Raw genomic sequence first — 18,225 nt, 5'->3', positions numbered from 1 at the left:
AAATTAATGACATTTTCATATGTCTTAAAGCTTACATTCGTAAGTGTGAAAAGCATGCTTAATTATGAAGTCTATCGCAAGGATTTCTGGGGCCCTGACCCTGGTAGTGGGGAAGGGCATTTCTGTGTTTTATAATAGGTTTCCTATTTTAAAAATTGAGTTGACTAGATATAAATTTCTCTCAGAAAATGCTCTGGCCCTATTAAGATAGTAATGCATATTCTTTGGTTTAAAGAAGCCAGCACTGGGAATATCAAGAATGACCACACGAAATGACCACAGATAAAGAAATTTCCCGGCAGGGAAAAGGTCCCTCAAGGACTGAGTCTGCTGGGTGGGGAGAAAGTCTAGTTTCTTAGCTTCTCATGACCTACAGCCATTTCCACCCTTTCCAGGGTTGTGCTGGGTGCGGGCGGGGGGGGGGGTAGGGTGGGGCGGGAGGAGCCCCCACCTGGGCAACTGCCGGGAGAAATGGGAGCCGCGGGCCGGAAATCACTTGGTCCCCCTTGGTCACCTATCAGTCCATCATTTTTGACCATTTGGTGACCCAGCCTGTGGGAATTTGGTTACGGCTTTAGTAAATGGATAGGTGAATATAATTAGGGCATACTGAACCAAATGGGGTTCTGGAAACTAGGAGTGGGAACCCAGGAGTTAAAAAGAGAAAGCTTTAATAGAAATGGTGTGTATTTATTCAGTAGGACCAAATCTTTCTAGTGAGTGATATCCATGGTAAGATCAAATTGTTACAGAATAGATGAGAGGGTGGATGTATGATATACTATTACCAGAAGGAACCACGTTTTTCTCCAGGGTCCCCCCCCCCCACTAGGTTTGCTATTCCTGCTGCCAGAGGAAAGACATCTCTCAATGGGGAGATTTGTGAAAAGGAAAAGAATTATTTATTTAAAAGCTATACAGACTTAGATTAGTGGCTTAATGTCTTCATTAAAACACTATAAGGTTTTTTTTTTAATACCCACAAATGCACACAGCCCTTCCTTCTCCCTCCGCCCAGTCCCTGGTACCTTATCTCAGGAAAAGAAGTAGAAGTCCGTGACTCAGGCTCCCGGCACCGTCAGCTGTGTCACCGCCAGGATCTCCAGTTAATCCAAAGCCATGTGGCACCTTCTCATGGCCCACCAGCAAGAGTCCTTTCACCCCTTTTCTTCCAGGCAAAGATTTTCCTACTTCCTGAGCCACATGGCAAAAGGGAGCACCCCAAAGCTGCGGGGCCCCCACTCTGACAAAACCACATAGTTCTGCCCCAGGTGTGGCTGCCGCGCCTGGGTTTAAATCCCAGCGCCAGTCTTCCTCTGCAGCCCCATTTCCGACTCCTCCCACAATCAGTTACACCTGCCAGCACTCCCACACCCTCCCAGCTTTACTGGGCTGCCATAGTGGGTCTGGGCAGGCGTGGCCCCATGGTGTGGAGCCAGTCATCTCCAAGCTCTCACACAGGCGCCGTAACCAGGGGTGGTTGCCTCCCAGTTACATCTTGGATAGAAGTCACTTCCATCCCCCTGGCTCAAAGCCACAGCTATTTAACACATCTATGAAACCAGTTAAAGGCTATAGATATGTTAAATGCCCATGCCAGAGGTTAGCTACAAAGCTGTTGCTGTACAACACAGCTCTGAATGGCCCTGCTCCATGTGTCCCATCTCCCAGCTCAGACTGGTGGGGGTGAGGACATCATATATATTTTTTATAATATTTCCTGGACACCTTGAGTCCTGGACCCCATTCCAAACCCCTATTTGGGGCCCCCCCTTGGCTGCACCCTGTTACAAAATCACTTTTTTATTTCCCAGCATTATTAAGCACTGGTATTTTCTTCATTGTGACCAAGCATCTATATTAAAATCAAAATGAATAAAAGTAAATGCTATATCATAATATGGAATCACTGGTCACACACCAAAAAACAGTTTTTAATCTGATGTCATAATTTGGTGTGTCATTACTGCTGGCTAGTCCTAATAAGTCCCACCACAGAGAAGGCCAACCTCAAAGCCAAGGCTCCACGATGATTTTTTTAAAGTCATTTACAACGTCTTGCTGTATACCTTGTGCTTTATATCATCCTATCTTGGCATCAGGCCTCTTATTTCATCAGGACCATTTACTCTTCCCTGAACTGAGGGAATTTTTTGAAGGGGCTGGTTGCTCTCACGTTAGCCTGATCTTTAGTTCCATTTGCAGCGTCCTTTCTGCTGTCTACACTGAAGGATGTCGATTGCTGAGTTTTTGTTCAATTAAAAAATCTTCGGATCGGATATGTTGATTTACACTCAATAGTAATTTTATTCTTTCATACCAGTATTCATTATACTGGTATTCATTATATAAGCAAAAGTTATGGACACTTTTATTATGTTCATATAAAGTATTTTTCACAAGAGCAATTGTACTCTGAAGCACAAAAGTCTCTAAATATTATACACTCCAGGGGCTTACATTTTAGAAATTACACTTTTCATTTGTCCTCAAATCTCATTTTAACTTTTCTTTTAAAAACATTCTCAACTCGAATTGGCCCTGGGACTAGTTCCCTACGGGCACCAGGTGTTTAGTAGCTGATACGTAAACACCTTTTCCAGGAGCACAGAAACTTTCCGAAAGAGTTCGAAAGAAACTGTGGTTGAGTCCTTTGCAGACGAGGAGAGCCCACTCAGCCCGGATGGGCATCGTCTGTTCGCACGGTACCTTTCACCAGCGGGAAGCAGGGCCGTCCGTGCCTGCCCACGGCTCACAGTCCCTGCCCACAGAGATGGCTGCCGTGTCCGTGAACAGCGGACGCGACTGTGAGACCCGAAATCACGCAGTACCTGTGTCACGGAGCATCTGCACTTCTTCCTTCAGGGGAAACAGGACAGGCGAGGTGAATGCGCTGTGTGCGAGCCGCCGGAATGACCCCGACACACCTCGGAGGGACTCGGCTTTGCTCTGAGAAGCAACCTCATTCTATTGGGATTTTTTAAATTGGGATTTTGGAAGTCATCATTTATTAGTGGCTATTATATATAGACATGTTATGAGTATAGGCAAGAGGAAATTATAGATTTTTTACTTCTGAGATTGCAGTGGGAAATTTAGACTAATGGTCAGTTATGGATTTTTAAATTACTAGAAATGGAAGATGACAGTTTCCTGTTATAAAACTAAGTGGTAAATGCTGTTTTGAGTCTTAACTTTTGATTACTCCTAATTTTTATTATAGTTATGTGTGTGAGGGGAGTGAACGAAGTTTTATTTATAAAGAAATCTGATTATTAAATAACATTAAAAACAGAAGCTTCTGTGTAATGATAAATTTGACACCTCATTTAAAAATCCTTATCTGTTTATTATTTAAAGTATTCAAATAACTCTGATCACGAGCAAATGGAAAGTCAGTTGAATTGGATAGAACCATATTTCAAGTCGTGTAAATGTGACATATACTTGAAAGTCCTAGAACACTTTAGTTTTTGGATCCCCTTTTCGGAATTCTTACTCATCAGCGGCCCTCATCACGGCCCACTACCTGAATTTTGTTAGTGTATAAGTTAATGGGACCTTAGTTATGAAAATGAAATATGAGAATGAATGTATGTTATATCAGTAAACAGTATTGAATAATGTAAAATGTTTGAATTGCCTTTCAGACTTGATACTGCATTTTAACCATTTTAAATAAAAGTGAGGCTTCGTTGTCTCATTTCCCCCTTATTTTTCTGACTTCTGAGCCCCCGCTGACTCTGCCCGGCAGGCTTTAGTCCAGACCGAGCAGCTGAAGCACGAGCTGGAGAGGCAGACGGAGCGACTCGGGAAGGAGCTGGCAGCCCAGCAGGAGAAAAGGGCCTCAGAGAGGGCGGCCATGCAGGAGGAGCGCACGGCCGAGAGGGAGGACGCGAGGGCCCAGGTACCCCTTCCGCTCGTGGGCCATGTCTTGGGAGAAGGGCTTGGGGCTGCGCGTGTCCTGATGGTTCTGGGGCTGCGAGCCCACACTGAACTTTGTATTTTAAAAGTCACGTTTTTTAACATAACTTAGAGTTCACAAAGTGTTTCTATTTTCCATGTGTTTATTCATGAATTAGAGTCTCTGACCTCTGCAAATTGAATTAATCCATCTGGTTCCCATAATCCACCTGAAGGCCCAGGTGGCTGGAGCACCGGAAGGGAGAGACACGCTAGGGGGACATGCAGTTGGTGAAGCGGGAGGGGCCAAGTCACGCGTGGCCTTAGCGTCCATGGGAAGGACTTGGAGTTTTATCCAGAAACTGGTAGAAAGCCACTGAATGGCTTCCAATTAGGCAGCGTCACGATGCCATTTGTTGTTCATAAAACTCATTCTGTGATAGGCTGGCGGGAGAACCAGAGTAAATGGGTGGGGATGAGGCAGCAGGTAACTCCAGTACGTCCAGGTGGGAAGACACGGCGTCTTGGACCTGTTTCCCAGGACTGTTTCAGGTCACGGTTATTCATCCTCAGGTTCTCCCCTGGACCACTTTCCCCTCATTCTCAGCAGAGAATAGCTTCTAACAAAGAAAACAGAAGCTATTAGGTGGTAACTGCCTCACCTATGTATCTTCCCCTCACCTCTGCCTTGAAGTAAAATTTCACCCCCATCCCAACCCTGTTGGGGTGGGAGAGGCTTGGTCCTGATCCTTCCCTTTCCTCTGGGTCCCCTTCTCTTCCGCCACCTTAGGGGCCTCACTCTTAGTCCAGCACCCCCCCCTCCAAACTTTAAAATGTCCTTCACCTTAGCCTCTTTCTTACCCAGGAAGATGACTCTCCACCTTCTCTCCCCTATTGGGAGAAACGTTCTTGCTTCTCATCTCGTGGTTCTCAATCTTGGCTTCACAGGGATTCTAGAGCCCCCGTGGCCCAGCCAACGCTCCAAACCCACTGCGTGGAAATAGCTGAGGGGAAGATCGGGGTCAGTGTTATTTACAGTTGGCCGGTGAGCCCAACTGTAGCCAGGTGTGGAAGCCACCCGAGGAATTCCACACCCCTCCTTGCTCTTCCCCTTCATAGCCCTGTTTCTGTAAGGATTTGTCCTCAAAGACATGTCTTTATTGTCCTACCTCCGGGTGCCCTTCAGCCATGACATTTCAGCATCGGTGCCTACGACAAGGAAGTTAGCGCTGCTCTGAAGACCTTCTCGTGCTGTTTTGGTGAATATTTTTTCATTCTTATTCTCCTGGAAAGCTTTTCTTTCTTGTTTTCTTGGAGTCTATACTCCTGATTTGAGAGAATGATGCTATGTGCCTTTTCGGTTGCTCTGAGCATCGAGTGTCTTTGACACAGTGAAAGTGACAGTTGGAGAGAAGCTAGGAAAGGCATCCAGGACTTCGCAGGCGCTATTGATTCAGCTCCTTTTAGCACCACTGTGGCTTTAATTCCAGGTATATGTGGCGCTGACTTCTAAATCTTCAGCTCTCTGGCGAGCTCCCGAGCCCGCCTCCTTCCCTTCCCTTCCCCGCCAGTGGAGCCACCATTCACCCGGCTTCCCAGCTCCCGAGTCTTGCTGCCACCTGTCTCCTCCCCCTCCCTAACCCTACGTATCATTGAGTCACCGAGTTCTGGAAACTTGGGCCCCCAGGAATTAGGTTGCCTGTCTCTGAGGCCCACCCTCCCGTGGTTCCATAGCCCGAGCCCTGCCCTTCCTTCCAGCTTGGCCTCCTCCCCAGCTGTTCTCCACCCCACAGCCAGGATGATCTTTTTAGAAGAAACATCCCACTAGGTCAGGCTCTTGCCTCGTGCTTCATGGTTCTTTCATGTCCCCCTGCAGCCCCTTGGCTGACATTTAGGGTTGTTTAGTGTAGCATAACGATTCTACCTCTTTCTTTCCTTCTTTGGCTTGCCAGTCTCACCCCCCTTCCCCTGTCTTCATTGCCGCCATCCTGATCCACTGGTACTTTCTCAGGCATGCACGGGCGCATTTTTGGTCCAGGATTTTGCCTGTGCTTTGCACCCTGCCTAGAGGAAGCTTCCTCTCCCCTCGCCGATGGGCCCTCCAAAGTTCTTCGTGACCCCATCTTCGCTCACAGCCTCCCTGAGATGGACCGGGGGCCTCTCTCGTGGGCTCCCATAACGCAGTTTATTGCCGGTTCTTGTCCAATGGTGTCTCCCCTAATTTGCTAGGAGTCCCTTGAGTGTGTGGTCTCTCAACATCCTCGTAGCTTGGGGCGTTCCTCTCATGTAAAATCTGCTCCGTGCATTTTTGTTGAATGACTGAGTGTCATATCAGAGGCACGAATTAAGTGCCGAGGGTTCAGATGATCAGAATGGATCCCTGCCTGTAAGAGATGACGAAAGGCTGCGTGGAGAAGGCGGCCTCTCAGCTGAGCTTCAAAGACTAGGGAGGAGTTAGACGAGCAGGTATGGGAAGGAATAGGGGCCTCGTGAGTAAAGCAAGGAGGGAGGTGGATCGGGAACCCAGTGTCAGCGTGTGTGAGAGAGAAGAGTGTCAATTCTGAAGCCCAGCTGTGGTTCCCACCTAGGAGGGTTTTCTTTCTGGGCTGTTTAGAGGAAACCTTAACCTTGCAGGGTAGTTGTATTGTATAAAAATATCTCTTGAGAATTCCTGCTAAGAAGGGACAAAGGCCGAAGTGCACCAGGCAGTGAGTGTCCCAGGTGCTGTCACAGGGAACAGGGACTCCTTTCTGTACTGACAGTTGTTTCGTGGCTAAAGGTGAAGGGCGATGTATTTCTGAGTCTGAGTCATCTGTTTTGCCCCCACGAAGTCGTGGCTGTCATTTGACCTCAAGGCCCGGCCCTAAATGCAGGTGCCTGAATGAAGGGCCGGACGGGGTGCCAGCTGTCCCAGCCAAGGGCAGAAAGTGGCTTTGGAGTAAAGGGCTTTGGGGTGGAATCTGAACTGACCTTCCTGTGACCTTGAAGAATTCGGTGGACCTCTCCAAATGACAACAGAGCCAATAATGGAGTTCATCTGCTCGAGGAATTGATTGGATTAAATAAGGTCCTGTTTTGAAAGCGCCTAATATAATACCTGACTTAGAGGGGACATTTAATAACTCTCAGCTTGCGGCGGTCGTCACTCTTACTCCAGAGGGGAGAGAAGTAGTCTTGTTAGACAGATTCCTCAGATCCTCGTGTGAGGAAAAGCGGACAGATTTGAATAGAAAGCTCGGCTTTACTTTTTATTTATTAGCTTGGGCAAATTACTTAATTTACTGAATCTCATTTTTTTCAATCAAAAATTAATCCAATATAATTCTGTCTCCGAGGGGATTAAGAGAGAATGCATATCATACTGCCTAGCGCAGGAAGTTAATGGAATCAGGAGACGGGCCAATTAATCATAATGTTGTAAGCATTCTGGAGTTAGTGCTAGAGCAAACGCCCTGCTTTCTTAGCAAAAAGGAAGGCTTGCTTGCAAGATTTTTAGATTTTTCTCTCTTTCCTTTTATTATTATTTTTCTTTCTTTCTCCTTTTTAAAAACAATTTCATTTGCGTGGCAAGCTCTAGGCAAGCCGATGTCTTCCACCTGGACAGGTTTTGAGTCATTCCCCCACGAAAGGTGCTTGCTCTGAGTTCACTTGTGGTCTTCCTCAATGGTCCTTGGTTGCGCCGAGCCCCTCGGGTCTGTTGTTTCAGTCAGTCATCCATCATCTCTTCACCGAGTGCCCCCTGCATGCATTGTCTCACTTGGTCCGCTGGATAACAGCCCTCTGCTGGAATCCCTAGTTCTTGTGCCTCGTACAGGGAGAACCACTTTTTCCACGGCCAGCGTGAGGGGGGCAGCTTCGGGGTAGAAATTGCTGTCAAGCTCTCCCAACCTGGGTGTCCTTGTCTCCTGCTTGCCCCTGTCAAAGTGTAAAGGACTTACCTGATGTCACTGGCCTGGACACCCAGCAGTGTGGCAGCTGTCCGTGGCACTGCTGTCTCTGCAACAGATGTGTGTGAGGAGCCCCCGCAGGGTAATGCTGACTTCCAGATGGCGGGCGTGGGGAAGAGAAGGCAAGACGACGGGAGGGGAGGCCTCGGGAAGTGGGCGGCGGGAGGGAGCAGGCAGGTAATGGGCAGGGGAGAGGTGACGGCTGGCAGAGGGCAGTCAAAGGAGTGTGACTTGTTGCCAGCCTTACAACAGAAACTGACGCGGCATTTACAATGAGCACGCCGAATAGTTACTCCAGAAACCACGCAACGCTAGTATGTTTCCCATAAGATATGTCTCTGCATGAGTAGTGTATAGTTTTCAGTAGCTGGCAATTAAAGTTCGTTGCTGCTGTAGAATTCCAGAAAGGCTTTAATGACACATCCATAACATAGATATTCATGAACTTGAATTTGTATCTTAAGGGAATTAAATTAGTATATTTGATTTGTTTCATTTAACCCCTTTTGACCTTTAACCTTAGGTTCCGATTTTAATGTGCATAAGGATGGTTTGTAGCAAAAGTGATTTTATGTACAAATTAGATTTGTAGCCAGCTTTTTGATGATAAGGACATACAAACAAGTGTAAGTCAAACAGGCAATTCTCCACTCTCCCCAGAAAAGTTATTGCAACTACTATCTAAATTAGAAAATAGCCACAGGGCTCATTATTTTCACATGTGTTAGCATCAGTTGTATATTTCAAAGGCAATCCTGATTTTATCACAAAGTTTTATTCCTGAGTTTAGTTGTAAAACTAAATCTACACCCACAGCAGTGCACTATGGCAGAATTCAAGTGTTACTATTTCAAGTTCATGATCAGCTCTCCTTTTAACAGGTTAGAAACTGATAGATATTCCTATATGTTTTGCTCTGGGGCAAGGTAGCATTTTTCTTCATTTTAAAACTACTAATACAAGTAAGAAATTAAGAGTCTAGAAAATTTTTACTAACCGGGAAGAATGAAAAGCAGTTGCGAACGACAGAACTGTGCAGGTTAAATCTAAGCCCTAGAAAGTGTCTCTAGCCCTGAGAAGAAAAGCTGAGAGCCCGGTGTCCGTAGTCCTTCAGGAAGGCCACAGACGGTCATTATCACATTCCTCATCGAACGTTCGGTGCCCTTGCGGAATGTGGACGTTCTCTGAGGGACACAGACAGACGGTGGGAAACCGGGGTGGGACGTGCTGTGCTGGAGGCACGCAGAGCCAGGGTGTGACAGGGGCACACGGAGGTGGTTGTAGGCCCACGTGCCACAGTGCTGGTCAAACCCTAAACCGCCAGCGAGTGTGGCATGGACAGCGACCAGTGGGAATGGGTGCCAGCCGCAAGTGGCAGGCAGGACCGGCCCAGTGCACGTTCGCTCAGCTTCGGCCCTGAGTCGCTGCAGGGGCTTCTGCTCGGTGCTGGGAGCCAGGGGTCAAAGAAGCCTCCTGGAGAGGGGGGGATGGTGGCTGAGCGGAATCCTGTGGGAGCAATGGGGCCAGCTCAGTGGTGGTAAGGCTGGGGGACTGCAGAGAGCCCCCTCCTTGGCAGTACGGGCGATCCTGGCTCACAGACCACCAGCAGCTCTCACGGAAGATGTCTGCCTCTCCAGCTTTCCTAATCAGGAAAGCTGTAGAGCTTTCCCCTCTGGATGGGCGAGGGGCTTAAGAGTCCTGATTCCCTGACACCCCCTCTGAAATCCATTCACGTCAGTCTCTTCCGTAATGTACACAGGCGTCTGCTGGCATCGTGGAGGTTCACCCAAACCTTTGATGTTATCACCATGTTATATGTTTTCCAAGATGAGGGAAGAGGCCAGGGAGGTACACGTTTAAGCCACGCAGAACAGAGAGTTGAAGAGGTCAAGTGCACATACCCGACCCACAGAGAAACGACCTTCCAAGAGCTCAGTGGCTAAGGCGCTAGGAATTCAACACCCTTTTAATATTGAGTTTGCCAAATGCCATTGTCACTTAAGACTTTTATCTCCTCTTACAGATGTTGACTCTGTCTCAGAATATTGCTCAACTCGAGGCCCAGGTGGAAAAGCTCACAAGAGAGAAGGTTTTGGCTGTTAACCAACTAGAGGACATCCAAAACCAGCTTGCTTCTCGGGAAATGGATGCCACCAAGGTACGAAGAAAGGTTTTGTGGGCCCAGCTTCCACTGCCCCACTGCGCTCCACCCAAAGGAAGATTTTAGTTTAATAATTACTTAAATATTTTTGACACATTTTCCCTAATGCACAGAGCCCACAAAGAAGTTTGGTGCAGAAAAGTTTTGTTATTCCAAGATAATAAAGGTCCGCCTACTTGTCATTCAGCAGAACAAGTAGAGCACGTAACCATCGGCAGGCCGTTCCCCCGCTGGGTGCCAGCGCATGGCCCAAGGATCAGTTAAGACATGTAGTGTTCACACAGGGCTGCCGGGTTCGGTGGCTGAGACAGGCTCGGAAACAAGCCGGCTTTGTTACTTTAGTTATTGAGCATTTGATAAAACTAGTATGCCTACATGTGCTAATTAGGAGTAATTTTTGCCAGAGGTAGCATAAGTTTGGTCTTCACAATAACACTGAAAGACATACTTACGACATGAAAAATGTGTTTCACATAAAAATTGTGCACCTCCCATTTCTTTTCAGACTTGGCCTCTGAAATCAAGATTCTAAGACTACAGCTCATTATTTTGTTGGTCTTTAAATTTACACTGTAAAATGCCAGTGTTTGCTGTCTGGGCATCACAGACTTCTGAACCTGGGACTAAAGTATTTAATGATCTTAACCGACCGATGTGAGGTCCACACTTAAGACACACTGGAAGTCGACATAGACTTCAGTAATCAATTGCTTTAACACTAAGAAACTAAATACAGACATGCATGACACAGTAAAATAAATGAACCTGGTTCTCACCGATATACAGATTATTTTAAAATGCATACCCTTTTCATATTGAATTTTATTTCTCAACATATTTTTCTAAATTCTGACACATCTTAATGCCATCGTTTTATAATTTAGTAATTAAATGAACTTTGATATACATTCAGAAAGGGAGCCCATTTTTTCTTTTTCTTCCTTGAATTTATGTAATTATCATTTGTTTTGTAAACTCAAGCTAGCAAGTGCAGAGATTTAAAATATTATTGTTGCCAATGTAATTGATGTGTTGGTGTGGAGGGTAGAAGTAAGAGAACGGGTGCAGAAGGATGCAGACGGTTAAGCCAGAGTTACGGATGAATGGTCTGGCAAGTGTCTTCAGGTCACTGTATGGAAAGAACTTCCGGTTCAAATGTGTACAGTAAAGAATGATCATAACCTCTCTCTAGAATGGTCCAAAGGGACTCGGGCCTGGGAAGAGTGCCTGAGGGTGCTTTCAACCTTGAGATCATATAATTCTAGTCCAATTTAATTTATCGACTTATTTCAGATAGGATTTAAATGTTATGGGTAGACTTATCAAATGCTAAACTGAAAGTAGTCAGGCAAGGGAACTTTAAAAATTAAATCAAGGAATAAAATAATTTTAAATAAGGCCTAATGCTTATACATTTACTACATATAATACCTTCGTGTTGGTGTTGGGTTTTACACACCACAGCTGTACAATGACTATTTCTGATATTACCAAGTTGCATATCTTCATTCTGTTCATGTACGTACATCAAATAGATTGAAACAGGGCAGAACTCAGAAAGGAAGTAAATTAAGGCCCCTCCAAGTTCTTTTCGCACTCTTAATTTTTAGATTTTCTTTAGCTTTTAAATGAATTACTTTTTTCAAATTACTAATTTTTTTGAAACAGGAAAAATCAACTCACACACCGAAAGCATTTGTATTTCAGATAGAATTTTTAGTACTTTCAGCATTTCCCTAGCTCTTTGAGGGAAAAGGCTTAGTGGCTTTTTTTAAAATTTTTATTTTATTGATTATGCCATTACAGTTGTTCTATTCCCCCCCTCCGTTCCCCTCCACCCTGCACCCCCGACCCCTACCATCCCCCCTCCCCCCCGCTTTAGTTTATGACCATGTGTCTCAACTTCTTTGGATTCTATATTTCCCATACTATTCTTACCCTCCCCCCATCTATTTTCTACCTACCATCTATGCTACTTATTCTCTGTACCTTCTCCCCCCTTGTCCTCCTCCCACTCCCCTGTTGCTAACCCTCCATGAGATCTTCATTTCTATGGTTCTGCTCCTGATCTAGCTGTCCTTTTACCTTGCTTTTGTTTTAGATGTGGTTGTTAATAACTGTGAGTTTGTTGTCCTTTCACTGTTCATGTTTCTTTAACTTCTTTTTCTTCGATAAGTCCCTTTAACATTTCATATAATAAGGGCTTGGTGATGATGAACTCCTCGAATTTGATCTTATCTGAGAAGCACCTTATCTGTCCTTCCATTCTAAATGAAAGTTTTGCTGGATAGAGCAATCTTGGTTGTAGGTCTTTGGATTTCATGACCTGGAATACCTCTTTCCAGCCCCTTCTTGCCTGTAAGGTCTCTTTTGAGAAATCAGCTGACAGTCTGATGGGAACTCCTGTGTAGGTGACTGTCCCCTTTGCTCTTGCTGCTTTTAGGATTCTCTCATTTTAATCTTGGCTAATGTAATGATGGTGTGCCTTGGTGTGTTCCTTCTTGAGTCCAACTTCTTTGGGACTCTCTGAGCTTCCTGGATTTCCTGGAAGTCTATTTCCTTTGCCAGATTGGGGAAATTCTCCTTTATTATTTGTTCAAATAAGTTTTCCACTTGTCATTTTTCCTCTTCCCCCATCTGGTACCCCTATAATTCGGATGTTGGAGCATTTAAAGATGTCCTGGAGGTTCCTAAGTCTCTCCTCATTTTTTTGAATTCTTGTTTCTTCACCCTTTTCTGGTTGGTCATTTTTATCCTCCTTCTGGTCCACTCCTTTGATTTGAGTCCCAGTTTCCTTTCCATTACTATTGGTTTCCTGTGCATTGCCATTCATTTCAATTAGTTTAGCCTTCATTTGTCCCTCTAATTTGTGACTAAAATCAACGAGTTCTGTGAGCATCCTGATCACCAGTGTTTTGAACTGTGCATCTGAAAGTTTGGGTATTTCTTCATCACTTAGATTTATGGGCTCTGGGGCTTTGAGATCTTCTTGAGCCATTTTTGGTCTGTTCAGGCCCATTAAGTATGAGGAGCGGAGCCTTAGGGGCGGGGTGGGGCCTCCAGGGCGGGGTCACTGGGTTGTGATGCTGTATGTGGGCGGGGGGGTGGTTCAGAGTGGGGAAATGGCGTCCCCCTCTCCTGCTTCCCGCCACTGGGTGAGGAGCGAAGCCTTAGGTGTACACCAGGGCAGGGTCGCCCAGGTTGCTGGGTTGTGACTCTGTATGTGGGGGCGGGGTCAGAGCCGGGAAATGATGGCCGTCTCTGCTGCTTCTTGTTGCTGGGACCCACTCGGTCCCATCTCACTGCCCACTGCCTCACCAGTCTATCTGTGCAGGAATGCGCCAGCACAGTCAACCCACCGCCCTTTACTCATGCCGGATCCGCCGGTCGCTCACTGGGTCGAGCTCACTGGGTTGCTTACTGGGTCCGCCCCTTTCAACCCCGGGCCTGGGATCCGCGCGCCTAAGTCCGTCTGACCGAGTTTTCCTGTGCAACCCTGCTCCGCCAGCTGCTGGTTTCACCCCTCTTACCGGTCAGGCTGAAGAATTTGTTGTTATCAGACTTCCGAAAAGTTCAATTTTCTGTGTTCTGGCTGTGTTTTCTGTTGCTAATATTTTGTTGTCTCTAAACTTGGTTGTGGGAGAAAGCACAGTGTCTCCCATCTATGCCTCCATCTTGGCGGAAGTAGCTTAGTGGCTCTTTCTTCTGCCTTGTCACAGTGACAACTTTGAATGCAGCCCAGTTTCTTTTTGAAAGTATTTTTTATTTGAACATAGAAAACACATATAGCTTTTCTAAGATTCTAGGACCTTGACAGTGATGGTACTAATTTCCAAAGTTGTAACCATCATTTTTGGAGAAATACCAAATTTGAAGAGCTTCAAGCAAATATATCCATTGCACGATACATGATTTTTAAAACTTGTTTTTGTGAATGAGAGGCTGACTTACAATCGTGTATTACATCTCTCTACAGATTCCTGTCCCAAAGGCTTAAAGTTTCTTTATTTAGATTTATCTGCTAATTGTTTTTTCCCAATATATGTATATCTGTAGAGATGACAGATTGAAAAAAAATTATGATGGACACTTTTAAGATATTATGTGTGTTCATTTTGTAATGATACATTAGAATTATTTCCCTTAAATGTGCATTTTCCTTTCATGTCAACTCTGCAGCTATTACTACAGAATGTGCCTCGTTTCAGTCTGTGACCTTCACCCGACAATCTTTCTTAAGCACACAGCACTGCGCATGACAAGACTGATGCTCTCTGCAAAGTTCTCAGTGAATCCTGGCTGCTAAACCTCAATATCAGTCATGCAGTCAATCAGCAGACAGCAAAATTCCTGTACAGATTTCCTTAAATAAAAGTCTAATTGATTTCCACCAGATGGAGGTGTAGGTGGAAACACCTTGCATCCGCACACAACCAAATCTAAAAACAACAAAGTTTAAACAACAATAAAGGCAACCAAACCACAGAAAATCGACAATACGGAGTCCGAAAACAATGAAATGCTCAGCTAAACTGGTAAGAGGGGCAAAGCCAGCAGTGGAGCGGGTCAGGCAAAAAAGATCCCCGACTGAGGTGGTGCGCAAACAGCCAAAGGCGCGGATCCCAGGTGCGGGCTAGCTATAGGCAGACACAGGGAAGAGGCACAGTGGATAAACAGGCGGGGGCGAGTGGTGGGATGGACTGGGCAAGCAGAGAGGACTGCCATTGCTCCCTCTCTCACCCCCCCCCACATACAGCATCACAAACCAGCGACCTGGGTAGCCCCCGCCCTGGTAAACAACTAAGGCTTCGCTCCTCATACGTAACAGGGGCAAACAGACCAAAAATGGCTCAAGAACAGCTCAGAGCCCCAGAGCCGATAAATCTAAGTGATGAAGAAATAGCCAAACTTTCAGATGCACAGTTCAAAACACTGGTGATCAGGATGCTCACAGAACTCGTTGATTTTAGCCACAAATTAGAGAAACATAATTGAAAGCTAAACTAATTGAAATGAAGGGAAAGGCACAGGAAATCAATAGTAATGGAAAGGAAACTGGGACTTAAATCAAGGGAGTAGACCAGAGGAAGGAAAAAATGACCAAACAGAAAAGAATGAAGAAACAAGAATTCAAAAAAATGAGGAGAGGCTTAGGATCCTCCAGGACATCTTTAAACGTTCCAACATCAGAATTATAGGGGTGCCAGAAGGGGAAGAGGAACAGCCACGGGTGGAAAACTTATTTGAACAAATAATAAAAGAGAACTTCCCCATTCTGGCAAAGGAAATAGACTTCCAGGAAATCCAGGAAGCTCAGAGAGTCCCAAAGAACTTGGACCCAAAAAGGAACACACCAAGGCACATCATCATTACATTAGCCAAGATTAAAATGAAGGAGAGAATCCTAGATGAAGCAAGAGCTAAGGGGACAGTCACTTACAAAGGAGTTCCCATCAGACTGTCAGCTGATTTCTCAAAAGAGACCTTACAGGCAAGAAGGGGCTGGAAAGAGGTATTCCAAGTCATGAAATCCAAAGACCTACAACCAAGATTGCTCTATCCAGCAAAACTTTCATTTAGAATGGAAGGACAGATAAAGTGCTTCTAAGATCAAATTCAAGGAGTTCATCATCACCAAGCCCTTATTCTATGAAATGTTAAAGGGACTTACCTAAGAAAAAGAAGATAAAAAAGATGAACAGTGAAAGGACAGCAAACTCACAGTTATCAACAACCACACCTAAAACAAAAGCAAACTAAGAGGACAGCTAGATCAGGAGTGAAGGAGTGGAAACATAGAAATGAAGATCACATGAAGGGCTAGCAACAGGGGAGTGGGAGGAGGACAATGGGGGAGAAGGTACAGAAAATAAGTAGCAAAGACGGTAGGTAGAAAATAGGGGGGAGGGCAAGAATAGTATGGGAAATATAGAATCTAAAGAACTTGAGACACGTGTTCATGAACTAAAGGGGGGAATGGTGGGGGAGGGGTGTGCAGGGTGGAGGGGAATGGAGGGGGGGAATAGAACAACTGTAATGGCATAATCAATAAAATAAATGTTAAAAAAATAAATATTATAGATAAATAACTAATTGATAAAGTATTTAAAGGAAAGTTATACAATATACAGCATATATTTAACCATAACAATTTAAATGAATAATAGCATAGCTTAATATTTTAATTAATAATTTTACCTAATTCAAATTGAGATGATACTGCATTTGGGATGGTAATATACCATTGCAACTATGATTTTACATAATAAATCATGGACACATGACTTAAATTTCTTAGTTATGCATTTTTTGTCTGTAATATGAAATTGTTAGGCTCAACAATGCCTGATATTGCCTCCACATCTTAACAGAATATTATATTCAATGTTCTAAAAGAAAGTGTCTTAGAAAAGTTTTCTTGTATTTTATCTCTACGACCTCTAGGGGGCACTAGAAGATCTAATTGCAGGCAATGCCTGGTAGATTCGGGCAGCTATTGATCTAGATTTTATACTCTAACAGGTGTGTGGGGAAATGCGCTATCAACTGAATAAAACCAAAATGGACAAAGACGAGGCAGAAAAGGAGCACAGAGAGTACAGAATAAAAACCTTACGGGATCTGGAAATTAAAGATCAGGTAAGAGGCAACAGAGACGCACAGCAGTCAACACGTAACATGTTCCGTCTGAAGTCGATGTGGTTTTATTCCTAAGTCACTTGTTTCTATTACATTGTCTCCAACTAATAGAACCATTTGCTTAAGATGATTAAAAGAAGTTCACTTGTAGTTGCCCCAGATTCTCACCTTTCACACGCGAGGGGGAGAACACCACGTACACACGTACAGTGTTCCAATCTGAGAGGTCACAAATCTACTTTTGGGGATGTGTGTGTGTTACTGACAAAAGGAAAGAAAAACGTTCTAATGCACAGTTTGAACCTAAAATATCCATACGTAAAGTTCCTGAGAGATGCCAACTTCAATCCCATTTTAAGTGAAAAACTTTAAAATTTGAAAGATGAGATGAGTTGATATGTAAATATGTCAATCAAATTGATTGTTGGCAGAGTGAAACCAGTTTTAACAAACCATGAATATGTTTGCTCAGGGTGCCCAAACACAGTGAAATTAGAAATGTTAGAGAAAAATTCTGCTTCCTTCAGTTTGAACAGGTGTTTTATATTAAATTGTTGCTGGGATCAGATAGATGCCCCAATTTTAACTGACAACACGGATAAAAGGGTTAGAAAGGCTGCTCTAATTGGCTGGCTAACTTTGATTTTCTATTTTTATGTTATAGTACAGAACACTGAAGGCTTTCATTCTTTATATTCAAGGAAAGCAGGTTGATAAATCTATTCAATTAAAATAAGACCGAGTTCTTAGTATCGATGTTTTAAAGAAATTGCTGCAATTTAGATGTAGGTAGCCCTAGGTAAGCTTTAAAAAATGTTTCTCATTCAAAGCATTTTCCTTATATTCTCCAACATATTTTCTCTTTCAACCTGATCATCACTCTGTGACACTCACACAATTGGAAAAATACTGAAAAGGAAAGTAATAATGAAACAGTGTACTAAGTTTTTCAAGTGAAAACTGAAGTCCCTGCCTCTAAACTAAAATCTAAACAAATTAAATTAAATTTTGCTTTTGTACCATTCAAAGTGTCACAGGGTTTTACATTTCCAGAAGAATTTTCATTACGAACATGTACAAATAATGGAGCTGTTTTTTTCCATCCAGTTGGGGGCGTGCCTGAGAGAGAAATTGGAAATTCTTTTTATCAGGGACTGAAGGTTAGAACTACCAGACCAAACGCAGAATTTTCCTTTGCTGATGCATTGTGGTTTGTTTTTGAAGGATCATGTTGGCATGGTCTCACGATACTTGTTATATAGCTTTTGTGGTTTTCTATAGCTCTGCCGACATAACGTTCAGGACTAACTGGACAAATATAGCAAGGAAGATTTTCTGGCTTATTTAAATTTACATTATAATGTTCCAAAGAGAAAAAATACAATAGGAACAATGACATTATAATATCACTTGTAAATGAATAATATGTGTATAATATTAGTCTTTTAGCATTATATCTCACATCTCATTTTAATTAATTGGTGATTGTGTGGAGGCTGAAGTGGCAGGATTTTAAAAGGACTTTTCACTTGTAAACATTTCCTGCTAGATAAGGAAACATGAGCAGTTTTATAA

At 44.1% G+C, this 18,225-nt stretch overlaps 1 protein-coding gene across 4 annotated transcripts in view; it reads left to right on the top strand.

Annotated features, from left to right (window-relative positions):
• Positions 1-18,225, top strand: part of SDCCAG8 (SHH signaling and ciliogenesis regulator SDCCAG8) — a 224,234-nt gene that overhangs the window by 43,558 nt on the left and 162,451 nt on the right. For all 4 annotated transcript variants that reach the window (XM_053659543.1, XM_053659544.1, XM_053659546.1 and 1 more), the window contains exons 10-12: positions 3,755-3,907; positions 9,874-10,008; positions 16,534-16,650. In XM_053659543.1, the coding sequence (XP_053515518.1) occupies positions 3,755-3,907; positions 9,874-10,008; positions 16,534-16,650 (405 nt within the window). The remainder of the gene's footprint in view (positions 1-3,754; positions 3,908-9,873; positions 10,009-16,533; positions 16,651-18,225) is intronic.

The sequence above is a fragment of the Artibeus jamaicensis genome, unplaced genomic scaffold (genome assembly GCF_021234435.1).
Source record: "Artibeus jamaicensis isolate MK-2021 breed Jamaican fruit bat unplaced genomic scaffold, CSHL_Jam_final scaffold_754, whole genome shotgun sequence".
Classification (NCBI taxonomy): domain Eukaryota; kingdom Metazoa; phylum Chordata; class Mammalia; order Chiroptera; family Phyllostomidae; genus Artibeus; species Artibeus jamaicensis.
The sequence above is the reverse complement of the archived record's forward strand: the minus strand, read 5'-3'. Positions and strand labels throughout refer to the sequence as shown.